Genomic DNA, 20901 nt, shown 5'->3' on the forward strand with positions numbered 1-20901 from the left:
AACGTACGGAACTTTTGAAGAATCAGTTGCCTTCTGCAAGTTTTCAGTTATATATTGCTGACATATTTTGCCGATTAAAATTTCTATCCGTTGAATAAAATCGAGAGGGGGAAACGGACGAATTTATAGTTTAATCGAACGTCACTCTGGGCTGCAGGATTTCTGGGTTGACCGACTCGGAGGAATTGGGGTCGAAGAGACCCCTGGGACACCATTTGGAGCTTCGAGGCTGCGGGGAATCGGATTTCATTCGAATTCCACGAGCGCAGAAAATAGATTTGTTCGTACTTTGCGGGCTTGAGTTATTGGGAAATGCCCTTAAAACCGAGAAAGCGTTATAACCGTAATTTATTTATTCCATTTTACCATTTCTAACTTATTTTTCAAACCCGTTTCCTCATTTATGCGTTGTTTTTCACCTCAAATTTTACCTCGATAATAGCACTGAACGTTAGGCCAGAATCAAAAAGCTATTTGTTCAGACACAAATTTTCACAGTGTCTTTTATCGTAACGGTGAATACCAGAAAAACAATGAAAAAAAAATGTGAATTATAATGAAAAGAATTATTTAAATCAGATTACTCAAAAAGGTGAGGGAAAAATTTTTTAGCAATACATTTCCCATAGCGTGCTTTAAACAGTCAAGTTTCACTATGAAAAGAATTTAAAATCTGGCTAATATTAATGGGTTGGTTGAAGCGATGCGATATCCAGCCAAATACGAATAGTTTTATAAATAAATACATGATTAAAGTAAAGTTTTGCGGGGCTCGGTATTGTTTGTTATACTCCAACAGACTGTTTAATACGGTTTGTACGATGGCATCGGTCGATAAGCGGTCTGTAACTGATAACGAGCATGCGAGAATTTCATATATACCGGCCAACGACATGTTACATCCATTAAAAAATGAAAATTGTTTTCGGTGCCAGACCGACCGCGGAGATTCCATCGAATTTCAAGGCTCGAGGCTCGTAATTTTTCACTTTTTCGTGAATTCGAACAGGTTTGCAATATAATACAGTAGATTAAAGCTTGGAGTAAAAGTTATCTGAGGCAAGGATCGCGATCGGTATATTTCTTTTTGTTATACACCTAACAAAAACTCCGAGGTTTCCGGCGCGCCCAGAATAACGCTAATTCTATCTAACAAATAAATTGTCGACTGTGCCGCAATATATATTCTCTCAAATAATAATAAGATTTATCCTGCACCGTGATCGAATCAAGTCATCATTTTCTATTTGATGAAATAAATTGCGCATAAAAGATCAACGATTCGATTATAATATCATTTTTGAAGGGTAGCGACTTTGCGTCGAGAGATAACGATCGTGGATCGCAGATCGATGTCGAATTTGAATATCCGTTACGCAACGAGTCGAGCTTTCATTTTTCCTCTCTCGATCCTCCGGTAATCCTCTCCCTCCTCTTCTATCTTCCTGTTTGTTTTTCTCCTCTGTCGGTAGGTCCGTGACCGACCGCGGCGTGAAGGAAACGGCGAAAAGTTAAGATCGAAAAATGATAAACGAGCTTCGAAAGCGTCGCGGCTTCTCCGCTTCCGGGTTCAGCGTAGGAATGTAAGGCATCAGGGACACCGCCACATTGGTATTCCCGAGTTGCATCGCTTCCATGGCGTAGATATATATATATCCAACCGGTATCTTCGCGTATTGTTCTCGGTCGAGAACCTAACCATACGCCATGCCCATCTCGCAATGCGATATATCTACACGATCCCTGTTTACGCACGAAACACCGATAAACTTGAATATTTGTTGCGAAATAGTTGTCATTTTTAAAAAAAAATTTTTTTCTTTTTTGTTTTCAGTTTATTTTCACTTCAAACGTAGCCTTGAATCGAGGGTAAAATCCATCGCATCGAACGAAGAATCTGGAATCGCACGAAACCTTGTTACGTGAATTGCCGAACACCGATTTCACTCCAATTTGTTTGAAGCGAATGCACAAGTTGAGAGGTGAAAATGAGTACAGAAATCAACCGCCAATATATAACTTGAAATGTACGATTTTAGAAATAAATGCAGATGATGATTTCTCATCGTGCAACAGAATCAAAAAAGGCTGCAAGTGCCTAAAAAAAAAAAAAAAAGAAAACGGTGAAAAACTATTTTTTCTGCGCTGTGTAGTTTATTTATCGCTTTTTTAATTCTCCTCTTCAATTATCCTTCCACAATATTTGTTTTAAGAATATTTTGGCTCAGAGGCGTTGCCAAATTTCCAAAAACTGAGATATTTATGAGTACTTGAGTGAAACAACGCACAACAATAAGTAAGCCTCCTATACGCCCAATGAATCGCCAGTTAAGGGTAAGAAAAATTTCCATGTCATTTGATACAGAAATCAATGTCAAGACTTTGAAATGCGTTTCTTTCGAAACAGCATTTTCCAAAAGTGTAAACATGATATCTCAAAAAGCACTAAACCGATCATGCTCAAATTTTTACAGCATCCTCATTATACCTATTGCATGAACTAAGACGATCACGATTGCTTTGGTATTTTTTGTTTTACGAGCTAAACATATGAAAAAAAATGCGAGTTTCAAATTTTGTTTTTTTTCTTATAGTTCACAGTACATATGTATAACTGGTTATATTCAATATTTCGTCACGAAAAAATTTACAGAATTTGTTTAAATGTCAATAAATACAGTGTGAAATTTATGAGAAATTTTATTTCAATCGATTGTCTTAAAAAAAAAGCTAAAAAACATTTACAAAAACAGCCTTCACACTAGACGACCATCTTAAGACTTAATACGTTGGAAGGTCTCAAAACCGTTTTTTTTTTCTTCCTCGTCGATACGAGAAGGGATTGATCAGCCTGGCAGTGGCGGCGTTGTTACTTATAAAATACACGATGTTTGTAATAAATAGCTTAGCTCGTTAGCGGCGAAGCGCTTGGCGTTCACGGCTTCAGGCCCTCGAGAGTTCGATCAAAGGTGTATCAATTAACCGATTAAGGTCTTATCTCGCACCGTGAAGGTTGTCGTTAACGGATTCGACCCTCGTCAGCGTTGGGGACAAATTAGTTTCCCTCACTGCTGCTTTGCCGTACCAAGCAAAGTGTCATCCCTGCTAAATAAAGTGCTTCAATCTCGGAGAACGGTCGTCGTTATCGGTCTACCTGAACGCCAAGAACCCTCGGGAATATCCTCTGATAACCGAAACCCCATTTTCTAATCTATCGTTGATTTCTAATGCATTGCTGACCCGGGATGAACGCGAGGAAATTTTTGCCCACGTCGGATTTCCGGATTTCAGGTCGTTAACACTGAAATTTTCACCGATCACACAGGTTTCAAATAACTTTCACACATGTTTCGCGAAACACTTCAAAGTATTTCAAATGATTTCAGAAGGTCAAGGAGAAGTAAGTTTCAATAAATTTTGAAAGTCGATTTCAATCAACGATTTCAAAATTCTGTAGAATTTTAAACCATTTTAACAAAGATTTAAAAATCGGACTTTGAATGGATTTCAGAACATTCTGAAGGCGGTGAGTTAAAAGTTCGGAATTGCAAAAGATGTTTAATAATTTCCGAAAAAAAAATTCAACTCGATTCCTGAACATTTCAAAGAATTCCAGGATAAATATATTTTGATAAAATTTATCGAGGTGAAAAAGTGTCGAGTTAATTCAAAAAGATTTCACTGGCTGGTGATCGTAAGTTTTCATGTTTAAAGTTAAAGGTGACAGCTTCGCGGACCTTTCGTTCACCGAATGCAAAAGAAATCGTGAAACATTGACAGAATTACGCGCGCGAGTCTCAAGCCACGGAATAAAGTTTCGATGTAAACTACTTTGCGGTCAAAGTCGTCGAGTACCAAAGTCACGGGGCTTCTCACAAGACGAGGACCTTTCGTCCTGCAGGAGGCTGCGGGTCTACCTGACTTCCATTGCGATGCCTCGGCTGGCTAACGAGCTCCTGGGCTTTCTTAGGCGAGTTCTGGAACACCAAAGGACGGGAGCGACATTTCTCGAATGCTGAGAGAATTGTTCAGAGGATTTCCTCTCTTGGATGAGGCGCTACGTGATCTCGTTCTCCGTTCTGCGTATATAGACAGACAGACGCGAGGTCTGCTGCTTTATGGGCGCGGATTGACGGTCGGGAGTTGAAGTTAAAAATCAGAAACGTACACCTGATTTGCAGTAATCCGATATTAATTAATTGTAAATTTATATATGCTGGTTTGCTGGGGAATTGGAATAAAAAAATATCTCCTAACATCACGATTGTAAGTAAACGTAGAGAATTTGAACGAAGAATCGAAACGAAGTTAAGATTTTCAAGGGTTTATTTTCATGCCTGCGGGAGAGGAAAAAAAAATTGTTTCGAAACTACGGGAGGAGTGAAGATAAAAAAGCAAAACCTGAGAAATTACGATCGACCGCTAAATTTTTATGGATGATGTTATATTATCAACGTTCATCGTTTGCAGATGATTCAATCGAATTTGACTCCATACCTACGCATGGTTTTAAATAATTCTAAAATCACCAAGATCGAGTATAATTGTACAGAATGAGTAGTTTTTACGTGCGAGCAGTTAATGATTCGAGAAAAGCAATCGAATTTCTATTTAACGAAAAAAACTACCAGTTCGTCACAATCGGAATACCAAATCTTCAAATAAAGTGACTTTCAACGTTTTATTACGAATTCAGAAATTTGCTTTTATTTACTTAGCGTAGAGAAACGATCGGCATGCAGAGCTAAGATGTTACAAAGCCGAGCGGCACACGCATTAATTTACATTTTACGAGAAGTTGATTAGCTCAGCGCGGCGTTCATTAATATTAGCTATTCCGTTGAGGCGGTGAGCATTTTAACGGGTAGAGATAATGCATATTGTAAACGTTGAGCGACTCCAAGGTATACGTAAGTGGAGTTTATTGTTGCCGGGGAAGCTAACGACTCAATTCAACCTCCGGACAATAATTAGAAGTTGAAATAACATCGTGCTGCATTCACCGTTTTACATCACGACGAGCTATTCCTACACTATTCTCGCTTGGTAAGGACCAGGTAACAAGGATGTGCAGGAAGTCACCTTTGTCCTTCGCTTATGTTATCGCGCTCGACTACACACGCAGAGAAGAAAAACGGACGCTTTTACACAACCCGACGGAGTTTTCTCGTAAACGATCACAATTAAGAAACAACGAGAAAGAAAAGAATAAATATTATACGCACCTGCGTTTAAGATTCTTTTTATCAAGTTTTGTAACTGCCGCCGGAACGGGATGAATGAAAAACCATTACAAGCAAAGCGTCTAATTAAATCGTCGTACGGTAAACGGAATATAAAAAAAAAAAAAAAAAATATCCAACAATTTCATCGATAAACCCCACGCTTATTAAATATTAATTTTTTCAAAAATAATTGACATACGTTATTAACGAGGAAAAATGGGAGCACTAAACTTTTCCAAAAAGTCTTCAAGATAGAAAAAAAAAACTAGACAATCGCAAAAATATTCAGTTTCTTCAAGCGTAATCTTGAAATTCTGCGAAACAATATGAAAAAATCGATCGCATGCCGCGATACGAATTGAAAAGGAATTCTTCGTGTATTCGTCGTTGGAGTTTTCGGACCGTGAATTGTGGGCAATATAAACGGTCAAGAGTTCGACGCCGGCGTCGCGACGCGATCCGCCGACTAACTCTTCGGCAAGCTCCTCACGTAAGGTTGTTCCAGAGCCCGACGACGACCGGTGCTGAATGAAGGAGGAGAGTTTTTATCAGCTTATTAGGTCTTCCGCATGAAATCTCTCGAGAACGAGCCGAAGAAACTCGCGTAGTTCCATGCACTTCGTTCGGGGTTTCACATGCATTGCGCGTGATGTAAGTGCATGAGAAAGAATTGAAACTGACTTTGGGAAAAAAATTCTATGACATTTCCAGGTTTTCCAGTTCCTAGAACCCAGTTTTCCCTAACATTTTTCCAGTTCTATCAAGTCACTAAAACCTAAATCGTTCGGCTTATTAACTCTGTATTCGATTCAATTTTATTTCGAATTAAAGAAAAATATAATGAACAAAACCGTCAGTGCAAGCCAATTTGTTTTTTCAACCAAAAAAAATTAAACTCTGTTATATTAAAAAATCATTTCTACTTCCCATGACAGAAGACTGATATTTTGAGTTTTGATCACGGCGAAATTAAAAATTCCTTGAGAATTCCACGTTTTCCAAGATCCCTTTCAAATTCACCGACATTTTCGGGTTTTTCAAATTTTTGAGGGGTGTGGCCATCCTGTGAAAGACAAGAAATAAAGGGAAAAAAAAAACAAAAAGTAGAGAAGAAGTAAGACGAGAATTTTAAATCACACTAGAACGAGCGATACGTATTATATATTCAATTCTGTTCTATTTCATCGCTGCGGCGAAGCAATCGACTTCGTCATGTGCATTAAGGCTTCTCTCGACTTATCTTCACCGTCATTCAGAATCAGTCCCATGGCATATAATGCTCTGCAATCGAGAATCGCGTCGTCGACCTGGAGGAAAAAAATCTTCCGCTTTGACCACCTGTCAAGATCTATAATTAAATCTGGGTTCACGGAGAATGTAATAATAAACGGTACACAATAGGATATATCCATACAGTGTATGGATACGACCAATTTCTACCTTATACCTACTCTTGTCACGTAGGCACGTGTCTCTGCTCGACTATCGTCGAGCACGAAACTTTAAGATTCGGTTGAGAAAAGAGAAGAAAAAATTAAAGAGAGAAGCCAAGAAGAATCGGACGTATTTGGTCACAAAAATGGGAGAATCAAACACACGATGAATTTCAATAATGGCTGGAGAAATTGTCTGGTTCAAATTTTCGATTAGCCTTGAAAAATAACCGGAAAATGGAAAATACCGTCTTTTAGATTCTTAAACTGGCACCGTTTTGAGAACCGCTGGGTAGAGCGAGCGTCTGACGCGAATATTAAAACAATTGAGAAAATGAAATTCAGTGCACGCTTAGCCGAGCGATTTTGTTTAAAAAAAAAATTAAATACTCTCCGCTTTGTTCTCCCGCAGTGCACTCCGTATAATACACGTTCGGTATTTTCAAAATAAGGAACCAAAAAAAAAAAAAAAAATAGTCATGGAAAATGGAAATAAAGTCGTAGAAAATGCTCGCGCAGAAATCAAACACAACTGATTCGAGTTGTGTCAAAATTTGAGTATAGGTTGAAATTGTACCAGGCTAATGAAAATTATACAAATTGTTCTCAACTTTATTCACCGAGTTGTTCAACTTTTAATTTTTCGTGTTTTTGCATCGAGCCTGATAATTTTTTCAAAAGAATCAATGTAAAATCACAAAGAATTAAAAGTAAAATAGCTACGGTATGATTCAGACAATCGCTTTCAAATATTACGCAGGTGTTTAAAATAAAAATAAGAACAACTTGTATAACTTTTATTGCACTAACAGGATTTTAACTTACACGCTTGAGTCGCTACTTTTATTATAACAATTTACCGCAGTTACTGCACGAATATTACAACTTTCCGGTGGTTGGTGAAAAACGACAAATTATCGAGCTTTTTCTGTACACGCGATGTTTGCTTAGACAAAAATTAACCTCCATGTTCTTATGTTTCGGAAACAGTGTTGTTTCTTCTGTGAACATTAGCGGCCAGCAGTGTCCGGGTGTGAAAATAAGAGTAGTAGAAGAAGAAGGTGATGATGAAGCTTGAGACCGGGACGAAGTTCGTTTATGAAGAGAACTGGTGTAAAGGAATTTCGACAGCAGTTGGGACAGTTCCAGGAGCGTTAATCGAGTAGCAAAAAGGAGGATCGTTCCGTCCTTTCTTACTTTCCTTTTTCAGGAGACTAACGACTGGAGATGCTCGCGCCCAAGACACCCGAAAGTCGCCCGGCAGAATCCCGTCGTCGTTTTCCTCGCCCATTTTCCTCCGCCCCTTTGGCAGTTCCTTCTTATTTCTCCTCTCTCGGCTCTGCCCGCCGCTCTCGCGGTGATATATGAACCCCGAAAGACCCCCGTGGCTGTGTACTAAATTGATTCGAATCGTTGTGATACAATAATGCCGGGTAATTAATGGTCCGATCCTACGTCGGATGCCTGACTGCTTCTTGCCTTATACATGCGTCGAGATAATTGAAACACCGACTTTGGTTATACACGCGTCATTGTTTCTCGTTCCTGTTGGTCAGCAGGGTAGCCGGTTGTTGCTACTTACCAAAATTACATTTTTAATCTATGCGGTATTCGGGAAGTCAATTTCAAACTCGTTACGATGTAGCAATTCAAGTTACTCACTTATACTCGCGGGTGGAAGATCGTTTCAAGTGTCTAACCGAGAAATCAATCAATCAAAAATATCAGAATGTACATTGCTTTTCATCGATTGATAGTTAAATTACTACTTTTATTTTCATCTTTTCGTAATTTTTCCGACACTGTAAAAAAGATATCACCGATGGAAAATACTGACGATTCGCAATTTAATTTATACAGTGGAACGAAGAACTGTGCAACGGTGTAATCTAGTTGTAATAAAATACTATAAAATACTCTACGCATATGTTTCAAAGAAAAAAATGTTACGATCTTTTTCAGTTCAATAATTTCATTCCTATTTACCGATTGCACAATATCCGTTCTCTGTACGCTGAAAAAGTGTATGATCATAATCGTCATACCGTACAAATCTCTGTAAAAATAATTTAACATCGTTTCATATAATAACAATATCACCTTATGACTCGATAATTTCAGCTCTCTCATATTTATTATTCCTCTCCGACAAATTATTGTGACTAGAGTGGCGCGTATATAATGAGCGAGATTGAGTTGTGTACGAAAGTAAGGACCAATAAAAAAAGAAAAAAATAAATAAATAAATGAAAATAAGAAATACAAAAGTACGTATAAAGAAATTTATTCTTTTCCCACCTTTTAGTTCCCCGAACGTATACGTATACCTATATATACCTGCCTACATAATTGTTAATCAACTCGCTGCAGCCGTTACGGCTGATCTCTTTTTCTTGTTCGTATTTTTCTTCTTTTTTTTTTGTTTTTTTATTCTCTATACAACGAAATGGCCGCAAGGCATGTAACACGAAGAGGCGCGTTATTATATACAACGTGTTGTATGATGAAATGCAAAAATTAGCCGTCTAATTGTGAGAGATGCTTTCGGCAGGCACTCGCAGGAATATTAGGTACGTATACGTGCGTGAATTCATGTGTCAGGAATGAAGCAGCTCTCCATAGGTGCGTATAATGACGTATACAAGTACTCGAAAACCATTTGAAAACGCGCACATGGAGTTTGGCGTTACTCGACTCGAGCTGTTCATGTACCGCTACGTCTAATAAGTGAGTAATTGTTCATATATTCACGATCATCGTTATCATGATTTTCGTAATGAATTTACATCGATCTCGCGTATATTTTTTGTCGGTGATCGCGCAGACTTCCCATAATAATTTGAGCAAATGTGCTATAATTGCTGGTCGTAATAATCGATTTAAAACCCGTTAATATTCTCCGCGATCGGCATATTTATATCTACCCACCGGTATCGGTGTGAAAAAGTCTCGAGGAACCGGGCTTTTTCAATTAAAACTTCAATGTTGGTCAACCAGTCGATAAATTTTCGATATCTCCGCCGGACCAGTGATCGGGAATATCGCGATCCGGTCTACCTTTAACACTTTTAACACTTTTAACACTTTTTAACAATCGTTTACCGCAGCCCGATTCCTCCGCAGCCGAGCTCCGAGAGAAAGTTTGTTATTAACTCTCTACCGATCGACGCGGATGCTGCAGATGGATGATTGCCTACTCGGAGAATGTAATTTGGCGGCATGATCGATTATCGTTACTTTTTATTCGTTTTTGAAAAATTTCGTTTCCACTTTTTTTGTTTATCTTTAAACCAATCCCAAAACTCGCAGCGCATATATATATGTTTGTGTTTGATCCTGGCGAATTGAGATTGAATGTTCCGAATCGGGTCGATCCAACAAACTGCCAGTGCAATTATTTTCCGGAAAGTTTTAACAAGCGGTTTCGTAACAAGATGTTTGTAGGATGGGTAGTGGTGAAAATCGATAATCAAAAATATAACGTCGTTAAAATGATACGTAGAAGTGGTATTATTTTTATTGAATCTGGATATTTTTTAAATTATTAGAATTAACCAAATGTAAGCATAGCTTGATAATACACGAGGAAACCAGAGAATGATAACTATATGGAACGGTATCTTTTTACATCTTTTTCCACATGCGTCTTATTTCAACAGAAGTTTAAGTGCGAATTCTCTCTATGTGAGAAAATATATTATTATCATAATATCCGCGATCCGAATTATAAAAATACGGTATCAACGTCGAAAGCTATAGAATCGATAGAACACGAAAAATCATAGTTTTGGAACAGTAAAACCCCAAGAAGCCGATTCAGGGTGTTCGAATAACGCGGCGAAGAAGAAGAAGGAGGAGGAGAAGACAAAAGTCGACCTTTTCCGTTTCCACCTACCTTTTTTCGCCATTGTCCCATTAGAATAAATGTAAAGTAAGTAGTCCTCGCGCAGAGAGTAAGTAAGTCAGTGATCCCGCACCCCTGCAGCCTGCAGCCACCTAGCGCATTCATGGTGTATTAAATCTGACTGTGAACCGGGCAGGCGATGGGGGCGAATGTAGGGGGCTGCCGCATTTACATGACATGAATATAATGGAGAGGGTTGAGACACGAAGCGTGCGCCATCGACGCTACGCCGCTACCTGTTGAGCGACTCCGGCGCTCCTGCAGCCTCGGATCCACTGACCTAGGAATTAGGGGGTCGTGGGATCTCGCCGCCCTTCCCGGGGCCCATTTGTCGGGATGACTCCTCGGGCCCCTCCTTGTGCCCCGGTAATACCGTACCGTTGATTTTCAGGCCGTGAAAGCGAGACGCTTTCTTTCAAGAGGGTTTCAAAGTCGCACGTTGAGTGTTTGGCGAATTAATACGAGTCTGAAGTTAATTAGTGTACAGAGAGAAATTTTTAGTTCCGGTTACCGCTCGGTCCTTGACTATTTTCATTTTTTACAACGATCGAAAAATATTGTTCTAGGTAGAAAATGAAAATTAGTTTTCTAGCTGTTACCGGAGTGTGGTATCCGTTACTATTCTTTCTCGTTACGATCGTTGTTCCTATATTTTCTTGCAACTGTTGCGAAAATTTAACGCTCGTGCAAGAATAAATTCACGTTAATGCCTTGTTTAACTGGAAAAGTAGAGTAAACCGAAGAAACTGATTTTGCGTTGCAATTACCAAAAAAGGATCGACGATAGCGCAAAATTTTTACGCGTACCTCGTTTTTCCTAATTCTAACAATACTCAAACAGGTTTTTTTGACGATACCTGTTTTACTAAATTCTTCTAGTTACTGTGACAAATGAAATTTTTCTCAATGTAACTACGTTAATATATCGAAATTGTGAAAAAAAATGAATATTCCGGACTTTTAGAATACCTAAAGAAGTTAAATTTACTAAATCTAAGTTTGTTCATGCTGGATTTTCACAGTTTACTAAATTTCAAGTGATCTGAAAGCTGCAAAATAACAACTTTTTCCAAAGATGCATATCATTGGAGTAACGTTACAAACTTCAGACTGATATGTTAATCACATATCTGAGAAGTACGAAGAGCTCTTTGAAAATATAAGAATTAAAAATAATGTGATTGTACAGATGGATAGAATATTTATTTATCCATGACAATGTTGGATGATATTACAAAGCGCAATCAAGAACAGAAAAACAATATACATGTGCATGGCAGAGATAGAATTTGGGTGGAAATATTTTGAAAAAGAAAAGGTGAAACGTTAGAAGAAAAAAAAGGGAGCGACATCCGCAATGAAATATTACTCAACATCAGTCTGAGACTTGGTCTGAAAATAAAAATGCAAAAGACACATGTATCGATGCTTCGTTTTAAGTCGATTCGAAATCCTTGAAAATCTAGTAAATTTGTTCTGATTGTTTTATTCGGAGGATTATTTTCTAACGATACACTGAAACATTTTGGTTTTTACAGTGTTAGCTTCGTTGAATGTTCAATGTTACAGCATAATTGGACCAATATGAACAACAAATTTTGAATTGATCAGCTACTGAAGAATAGAATTTGTTGCAGTCAATTGTCGAAAATGGTCTTTTGAATGGAATGAGGCATGAAAGAGTCAAATTCAATGAATCCATTACATTATCAACAAGTTCAAAGCGATTTGGAATCAAGTATCGATATCAAAGCTTATCGGTTTCTTTTACGTTTTGAGATATCTTTATGGCTTTAGTAGAAATTATCAATATTTGTGAGACCAACTTTTCCAATTGCAATATTTTCAATTTTCCAAAAATTTACTACACAAATAAAATAGTCGAACATCTGTTAATGCACATTTATTACTCAAATATTTTACGATCGAAACCGTGCTAAATGCGTCAATTCATTTATTACGTGAATGCCGAAAAGTTACCAAAAACTGATGTTCCGATTCCTCATTTTTTGAGACTGAATTTTTCAGAGTGACGAGGGTTGATCGACTCTCAATATTGATCATCGCATGAAAAACTTGAACCTGTGGCATCTTTTTGCCGCAATAGTATAATAATTACAAAACTGCGAAGATACGCGAAGACGTAATTGAGGACTGAGGTGATTACAGTAAATCAGACCCGAGCAAAGACCATTAAACAAATTTGAGCGAAGCCACCGAAGAAACTCCGCCCTACAAGAAACTCGTTTTAAACTTTCTCCCCTCGTCCCAGCACCTCCAAAATTATATGCATTGTATTTCCTCGCAGCCAATGATATTTCGGAGTAAATACGGTGCACGGAAAAAAGCGACAATGGGAAGAAAAAAAAAAAAAACATTGTTATCAGGCTTGAAATTTGTCGATGTGACATTTTTTTTCTCGACTTTATTCCGCGTTAAACTCGATTGACAGGACTTGAAAACGATCGATTTTCACCCTTTTTCGAATACATATTGAGCATATTGAGGAGCGAAAAAAGGGGCCGGGATTCATCGTTCAAAGGCGTCGTTATTCAAATCGTCAACCGAAGGGATAAAAACCTGGCACGATCGCGTATACACACATACATACATCTATAAATATGTATTACAGCGATGACGGTTACTCGCGGATGAATATTTTCAATATTCTAAAACATAGAATATTAAGGCATATGTGGTTCACCATATATTTCGGACCTGTCATTTTTCTCGCTCGAACGCTTATGAATATTTAGAAGACTCGAGCGTATCTACTAAACCTACTCAGGTATGTCTATTAGTCAAAGATGCTTTTAAACGATTTCTTCCTCTTTTTTCCCCGTCATCCCCCCCTTAGCTCGTCTCGGTGACGGTTATTCTCCATTAACAGACATCTGCTGACTGTTGAGCCGCAGCGGAATAGAGAAAATAAAACATCTACGTCGTAGAAAATTACGAAGAAACACATTTGTCATCGCAATCTATGTGACATTCAAGATTACAGCTACGGAATTTACAAGGAAATGCATTTCCCCATCTATCAGGTCAATACTTGTGATCCTATTTCCACGAGTGCATTTGCTGCATAATTTCCATGGTTGCCGAGGCTCGAAAACCACGTTAATGCACAACCTTTCTAACCGATGGGTCGACAAGATAAGGCAGAGAAGCAAAGCTGCGCCGCCAAATTTTGCAAAGATTAGAACGGAAATCCGTGCTGTCTCCGATTTCCAATTTCGCGAAACGTAAACAGGTGCATAGAATACCCGATATATACATATATATATATATATATGTATAAGGTACGTAAAGGGGAGACTAGTTTGCTCCACGTATAAACTCGTGTCGAGGACGTTGAAATATTCAGCTTCATTTCCGCAGCATTGAAACAGTTTGAATTGATCGAGATAAAGAAACGTGTTGAAGCAAAATTGTCAAATTTATACGGAATTTGAAAATTTTAAATATTCGTAGCGAAAAAACAAGTAAATAAACAATAACTGACGAAAATTCTGCCAGTGGGAGAAAATTTTTCTACCCACCAGCTGGACGTTCCGTTGATTGCTATTTTTATTATATCTATTCTAGTGCGGAAGTCACGCTTTAAGTGCGGCTAAGCGTCTCTTTCCGACTCTCGTGCCGAGAGCATCATCTCCTCAACCGAGTTTCCTTTAGGCTTTGAGATTTCATTTCATCGAAATGTTCCAGACACAACCTGGCCGGAAGTGAGTCTCGACAAACACTCGAGAGATTTCTACGTGTTTTGTCGTTTTCATCGGAGGCTGATTGGCCTTTCGGCCGAAGAAAATTTCTCGTTGAGTAATGAATTCCGGTACAGGTACGGCGTTATTAAGATGAATCCGATCTTTCCTCTCTGCTCCGAATCACAGATTTGCGTGTCTCGATACATCAACAGCGTAGAATTCGTTCTTCCGATTCTTCGTCAAAAACGACGACGATCCGCGCTGTTTGGATCCGAAGGAGGAGGCGAAAGAAAAAGTGTCAGGATTCCATCACGCCGAAACTACGACGTTCAATTAAATTTATGCCGCGTTCACTCGTTAATCCCCTCAGGGTATATTCCTAAGTTACTGCATTAAATCCCACGTTATTTCGTGATAAATTTTTCGGTTCTCTAACGAGCTCGTTCTGGCTACCTTCTACATCTAACTATCAAACTATCTATCTATCTATCTATCTATCCTGCACCTGCATGGAGATGGGTAAGAAAAAGTTGAGTATATTGCGAAAGAAATTGAGAGGCTTTGTATCAACGAGATTATATTTGACGGTCTTAAGCTCACGTCGTTTCAAATGTTTTACATCGCGGAAAATGTTCCGCATTATATTAAAACCTCATTCCTATTTTTCTCCCTGTTTTTACATTCGTTAAAAAATTTCTATACCCGTCCCAATCCCCAGGTTCAATATCTCTGTCCACTGTGAGAGTGCAAAAATAAAAAAAACACGTGTCTCCATGTAAAAACAATTAAATCACCTCAATTACAAATTATCGATTACAATGGACGATAGATTTCAATCACTGCCTGTTGTGTTTTACTTCACTCTATTTTCTCGTCTACCGATTTGACCCTGAAAAGTTTTCGAGGGTGGATGTTGGTAATTAAACCTCGACTGGCTGATCCATGTCTGAATCGTTGTTACCGTCGAATCGTCATTCGGCGAGCATAAGTTTCGTTCGTAGGCCGATAAATAGCAAAGTTGCCTTGCGTGCAGAATGAGGACGGAAAACTTGAAACTTTTCTGGACGAATTTAAGCTGCAAGCTCGGCATCAGGCACGGTTAGATTCCTGAATCCTGCGCGAGGGATTGTAGGAAACTAATTACTCGTCCTGCTGTACCCGATACAGCTTGTGGAAATTATTCACCAAGTAGCCGCGCAGGATATATATATATATATTATATCTTTTATCTATTATATATATATATATATGTATATCTCGTTCTCGTTCTCTCGACGTTTCAATGTGCAAAAAGATTCCGGGCACAGCCTGAAATACGATCTCTTTTTCCTCTCCTCGATCCGCGGCGGCTAATCAGCTTCCGGAAAAGTGAACATAATTGAGGTCCACTATTTCCTTTGGATCACCGCTGCCATTCATTTCATTCGTTTCTTCAATTCCACGCCCTCGCGTTTCGTTAAAGAAAACATAATGCGTTCCGATGCTCGGTTTCATTCAGTCGATCCTCGTAATTATTGGTGCATCGATTATACCGGCTTACATAAATCTTGGCCGCATGGTCTCGATAATCGATTCAACAAATTGGTCTTTCGTTGCTCGATGTTATCGCAGAACCGTCGATTTTTTTCACACCCGAAATCCTCTTCCGTTATAAATTATCAATATCTCTGAAACTGGAAGGTTTGGGCTTAGATTCGTACATGGTTGGGCGAGGAAAGCAGGTTTGGTTCGAGTTCGGTTAGGTTGAACAGTTATACCGTGCTATGTTGCTATAGGACAACAGTTCCTACTGAAAGGAGGATCTGAAACCGCGTCAAAGGTAGGATTATGAATTCTATACCAGAGGGCATGAATTCATGCAAATCCCTTTGACGGTGTAACTATCTTGCAAAGGGAATGCGTACAGGCAGTTAGGTATATCGAAACCGCTCATAGACTTCAAGATCTGTGAATTCTGGCCGAAACTGCAGTTCCACGTACTTAACGTCACGTTAAAGTAGCTACGGGATAAAATACAGAGAGCGCACAGTGCGCCGGTTGGTCTATGTCGCAAAGGAGACATGTTCAGCTGAATACAGTAGGTATATTATGCGTCTGCATCCTCCTTCTCTTCGGGTGTGCATTTTAATCTGAGTTGGACAGCGTCACAGGAACAGAACTCCTGCAAAGGTATAACGTAACTCCGGCAGGCTCACTTATGTCCCGTATTAAGTTACGTTTGCGCATACAATTCAACGTCGCGTGTTCGTGCAACCGTCAAGCTACGAGCGAAGACCGTGCCGAATCTAATCCCGGTTCTGTAGCTACTCGCTGTTCGATATCCTTACTTCAAATTCCCAGATTTTATCATCAATGATTTGAAATTCAAACTAGTCCCAGGGTCAACGGATTAAATTCGCAATAAATATATATATATATATATATATATATATATATATATATATATATACGAATTTTGTCTCAATTACAAGACTTTGAATGCGAATCAAAGGATTCATGAAACCATTTTTAAGCCACGCTTTGTTCGATCCTCCAATTTTGCTTTTCAATATCAACCTTGAAATTCCGGAGATTTTTTCTATCCTCGAATAATTTCCACGTCATATATTCGTTATTAGCTCCAAGCTCCAATTATATATATATAATATTGCGTGAAGGCAACTTTCGGTCATGTCATCGCCGGAAGAAACTCATCGTCTGACCTCCGAGCTAAAAATTATAATCGATTAGACAAAGTGATTAGCACCCCGTTGCTATATTGAAACATTAATTCATCAATCTAATTTTCGCAGTATTGCAAAAGAAGGATCAAGAAAAAATCAGATCCTTATTCCAGGCGATATCAGGACGAGTTTAATTTTGAAGTACCACTAACCGCAGGCGCGTAATAAACCAGCGTACGTACATAATTGCAAATTGTTGTGTACTAAACACCGAGGCTTCCGAGTCGATGGAAATTCCGTAACTTCCTGTGTAATTTTAATTAGCCCAGTCAGCCGTGGGTTTGAAAATCTACGAGAGTGGGTGACGGCTGGACGAGGACAGTGATGGAAAGAAACGGAGGTGCAGCGTTACAGGTATTGTTTACGCAGTTCGTTGGCGCTGCGGAGGAAGCACAGAGGCAGGCAGACGGATGGGCAAACGAAAAGAGAAGCCCGTTATTAAGCCAATACTCGGAATGAAATGAAATAAAACGAACCGGCAGCCGGTTGTTCCCTCTCTCTCTTCTCTCTCTGTCTCTCTCTCTCTCTCTCTTTCTCTCCTCCTCTTTCTCGCTCCTCATCTCCCACCCGCTGCTACCTCTCTCCTCTCTCTTATTATACTTTACATCTCAAAGGGTGCCTGGTAACAAGTCGTACAGCACCACGGACGCTCCGATAGCATTAACTTGTCCCTCGACTTGTCCCTCCCTAGGTCACGTACGTGCAATGCCTGCGCATTCGCATTTCGATCTCTGTTTTGCAAATGAGGGATAACTTTCCTGACGCTTCAAACGCGGGATCATAACGTATTTTTTTTTTTTTTTTTTATGGCGTTAACGAGGATCGTCGTTATCGCGTGTCAATCTGTCGTTCTAAAGTGAAGTTTTTTGACCATTTCAGGGAAAACATTTCGATTGAACGGACTGTACTACAGGTACAAATTTTGACTATAACTGGTAATTTGGCGTTTGCTGATATAGCTAGATCCCGCAGCGATTATATCCGCAATTCGAGGGTGTGAAGTGATAATTAGAAATAAAAAGCGTTCGAGAATGAGATTTAGATCGGAAATCAATGAGATCGCGCATTCCAACTAGAGATATCAGTACAGTATAATGTGTGCTTATCGACGGTGTCGAAGATGCCGGAAGCTCGAGGGATTTGAAGCCAGAGGTGAGCGTGATTCAGTCGATATAACGCGAGGGTAACAAACGATGTAATGAAAATAGTTACTTGGCTGAGCAGAAGAAGTCATTAACGATTTCACACTGACCGCGATACTCTCTTTTCATTGGACGGACTATTGACCTCGTGAGATTATCGATGATTCGTTTTTTAAAATCAAAATAAAAGCACACGGAGTCATTCTGAAAGACTATTGAAATCCAATAAATGTCAAGATCAGTTCGAAATTGGATTACTTTGAAAAAATCTGTAAGGCTGAAGTTGGTAACGTTGTAGTAACTTTACACGTTTAGAATTGTCTCGGAATTAGTGTACTACTATAACGAAGAGAACATGCTCATATTTTGAAAAGCCAACCGCTTGAAAGTCATTCTAAAATTGCACAAGTAATAAAATAATAACACACAGTAACGAACTTTTTCTCTGATGTTTCGTTACGTCAACGTTACTAACGTCAGCCTGGTGAAAAATTAGTAGTACACGTACAACACTTGAAAGTAAACAGTAAAATGATTCTGTATTTAAATCCTGCGCGCAGTTAAAAGTGATATATGTAACAGGGCCATGAGTTTGAAATAGAAAACATGGGAAACTTTATTTTTAATTTTTTTAAGGTGTTCGGGTTCGTGAATATCGATTTTGGATGTGATTAATGTTGATAACGTTGACGTGACGATGAATTCTCAGTTAAAATCGTTATTTCGCTATTGTAGGACAGTCTGAAATTCCTTAAACAATATAACGAAGCGAAATACATTAAAAATACGAAAAATCCAACACCTCCGAAGTTTTCAATTTTTTTTTTTTTTTCAACACTTCGTTACATTATACGTCAACGTTGCCGACCTGAACCTCATGACTTCGGAACAAGTGATTACAGCGACTCGAAACCACTTGTTACACCGTCAAGCGATAGTGATCGACCTCGGCTTCGACACTGGGACAGCTGAACAAAATTGTTCAAAGACACTGGCGAGCAGTTACTCGCGGAATGAAATGTTACAAAATTGACTTACCTAGCGAAGAAAGCTGCCGCAGCACTGGCCTGAGCAGGAGTACCGGGAACACCGCTGACATTGTACGAGTACTTGGTCTCCTGATAGACCTGAAATACGTTCGGTTTCGGGTGCGCGGCACGGTGATTATAAAAATGTTTATTACCATCGTAGGCGTTGCTGTCACTGTACTTGTCACTGTAAACAATTTTTCCCGATGTTTCGACGCCCGGTTTCGCGGGGGTGACGTTGTACCCTGGAAGGCTCTTCGCGTGGCTCTTCTCGTGGGCCGATGAAGGGGGCGGCTTGTCGATGCTGCCGTAGGACTTGAAGTCGTAGCCGGACTTGACCTCCCCGTAAAACTTGACGCCCCCTTCGACCTGCTTGGCCTTGATCATCGACTTCTCGTGAGGATTGTTCGACTTTTCACCGCACTTCACCACCGGGCCCAATTCCGGCGTCCCCTTGAGGCCCACCTGGGTCTTCAACATCTCCGGCTTCGCGTCCTGCACCGTCACGAGCACCACGTCGACCGGCTGTTGCTGCTGCTGCTGCTGATGCTGATGCTGCTGGTCCCCGAGGTCATCACTGCACTTGACCGTTTCGAAAGACGATTCAACCCTTGGACGCACGTCGCTCTGCTTTTGGGAAGGGCGCTGACGCGACGCTACCCGTCCTGCTTCGCGCGCGGTCGGCGTTACACTGGCGAGGAGAGGCACGCCTCCTGTCTCTGGTACCGGCGCCTGCTGCAATCCTCGGATCCCGATTCGACGTCGCCTTTCCTCCTACGATCGTCAACAAAAGACACATAACAACGCGGCTCTGTGTACCAGAGACGGGGATTAAGCACCGCGGATTTTCTATTAGCGTAACGACGTCGTGGGGATATTTGACGGGTTGGAAATCGATAATTTGCGATTTATGGGGCTGCCCTCCTCGATTTCGACGTTGACGTTTGTATCTACAAATATCGAAGTCCGAGTATCTCAAAATCGAAAAAGAGCTCAGCAGGCCCATTCTATATACAATTCTGAACAAAAAACACTGCAACACATGTTCATTTGACGCGGAAATATAACGAAATGGCATGAAATCTACGAATACACTGTTGCGATTTCGTAGAATCAGTGCCATTTCTTTGTTTCTGCGGCAATTGAAAATTTTTCGGAAAGTTTTATTGTTTAGAATTTTGCATAGAATGGGGCTTTTACGCCCTGTTTTGAGTTTGAGATACGTGGTCTTTGATGTTTTGAGATGTTTAATTCAACGTCAAAATCGATCAGGGCATCCTTAACCGACTACTAGATAGTCACGTGATTCGCATTCGTCGAATAGTTTATTACGTATTTACAAGCTTCGACAGTTTTCAAAAAAATACATAACAGCAAGAGAATTGAGTATCAAAATAATAATCATCGATGGATTCATCGATTCTTTTGCTATATTTTCTACAAATTTATTCGGACGAACTGTTTTTTTTTCCATTCCTCAATTCAATTTTGATAGTGATTGTTGATCGTAATCAAGGCGTTCGTATGATATTGAAAAATTAAATATTTCACGCTAAAAGCGTAATGAAAAAATAGGAAAAATTTGATAAATACTCGATGTGGAGTCTGCAATGAAGTTGGTAAGAAAAATATTGCTTTCTCGGTTCGCAATTCGAAGAAATATTCATCCTTCAATCTTATGAATTTACTTAGGGTGTAATTCTTCCTAATTCTACAGTGAACAAATTAATAATTCATTCGAA

At 39.5% G+C, this 20901-nt stretch overlaps 2 protein-coding genes across 3 annotated transcripts in view; one reads left to right on the forward strand and one right to left on the reverse strand.

Annotated features, from left to right (window-relative positions):
• The window catches only part of LOC124215676 (uncharacterized), a 310475-nt gene that overhangs the window by 177087 nt on the left and 112487 nt on the right, over positions 1-20901 (reverse strand). For both annotated transcript variants that reach the window (XR_011176625.1, XM_046619357.2), the window contains exon 6: positions 19170-19933. Coding sequence is in view for 1 of the 2 variants with exons in the window: in XM_046619357.2 (XP_046475313.1) it covers positions 19170-19933 (764 nt within the window). In the remaining variant the exon portion in view is untranslated. The remainder of the gene's footprint in view (positions 1-19169; positions 19934-20901) is intronic.
• LOC124214519 (uncharacterized) overlaps positions 1-20901 on the forward strand; it is a 278457-nt gene that overhangs the window by 54644 nt on the left and 202912 nt on the right. The window lies entirely within an intron of this gene.

Source organism: Neodiprion pinetum, chromosome 3 (genome assembly GCF_021155775.2).
Source record: "Neodiprion pinetum isolate iyNeoPine1 chromosome 3, iyNeoPine1.2, whole genome shotgun sequence".
In the NCBI taxonomy this organism is placed as follows: domain Eukaryota; kingdom Metazoa; phylum Arthropoda; class Insecta; order Hymenoptera; family Diprionidae; genus Neodiprion; species Neodiprion pinetum.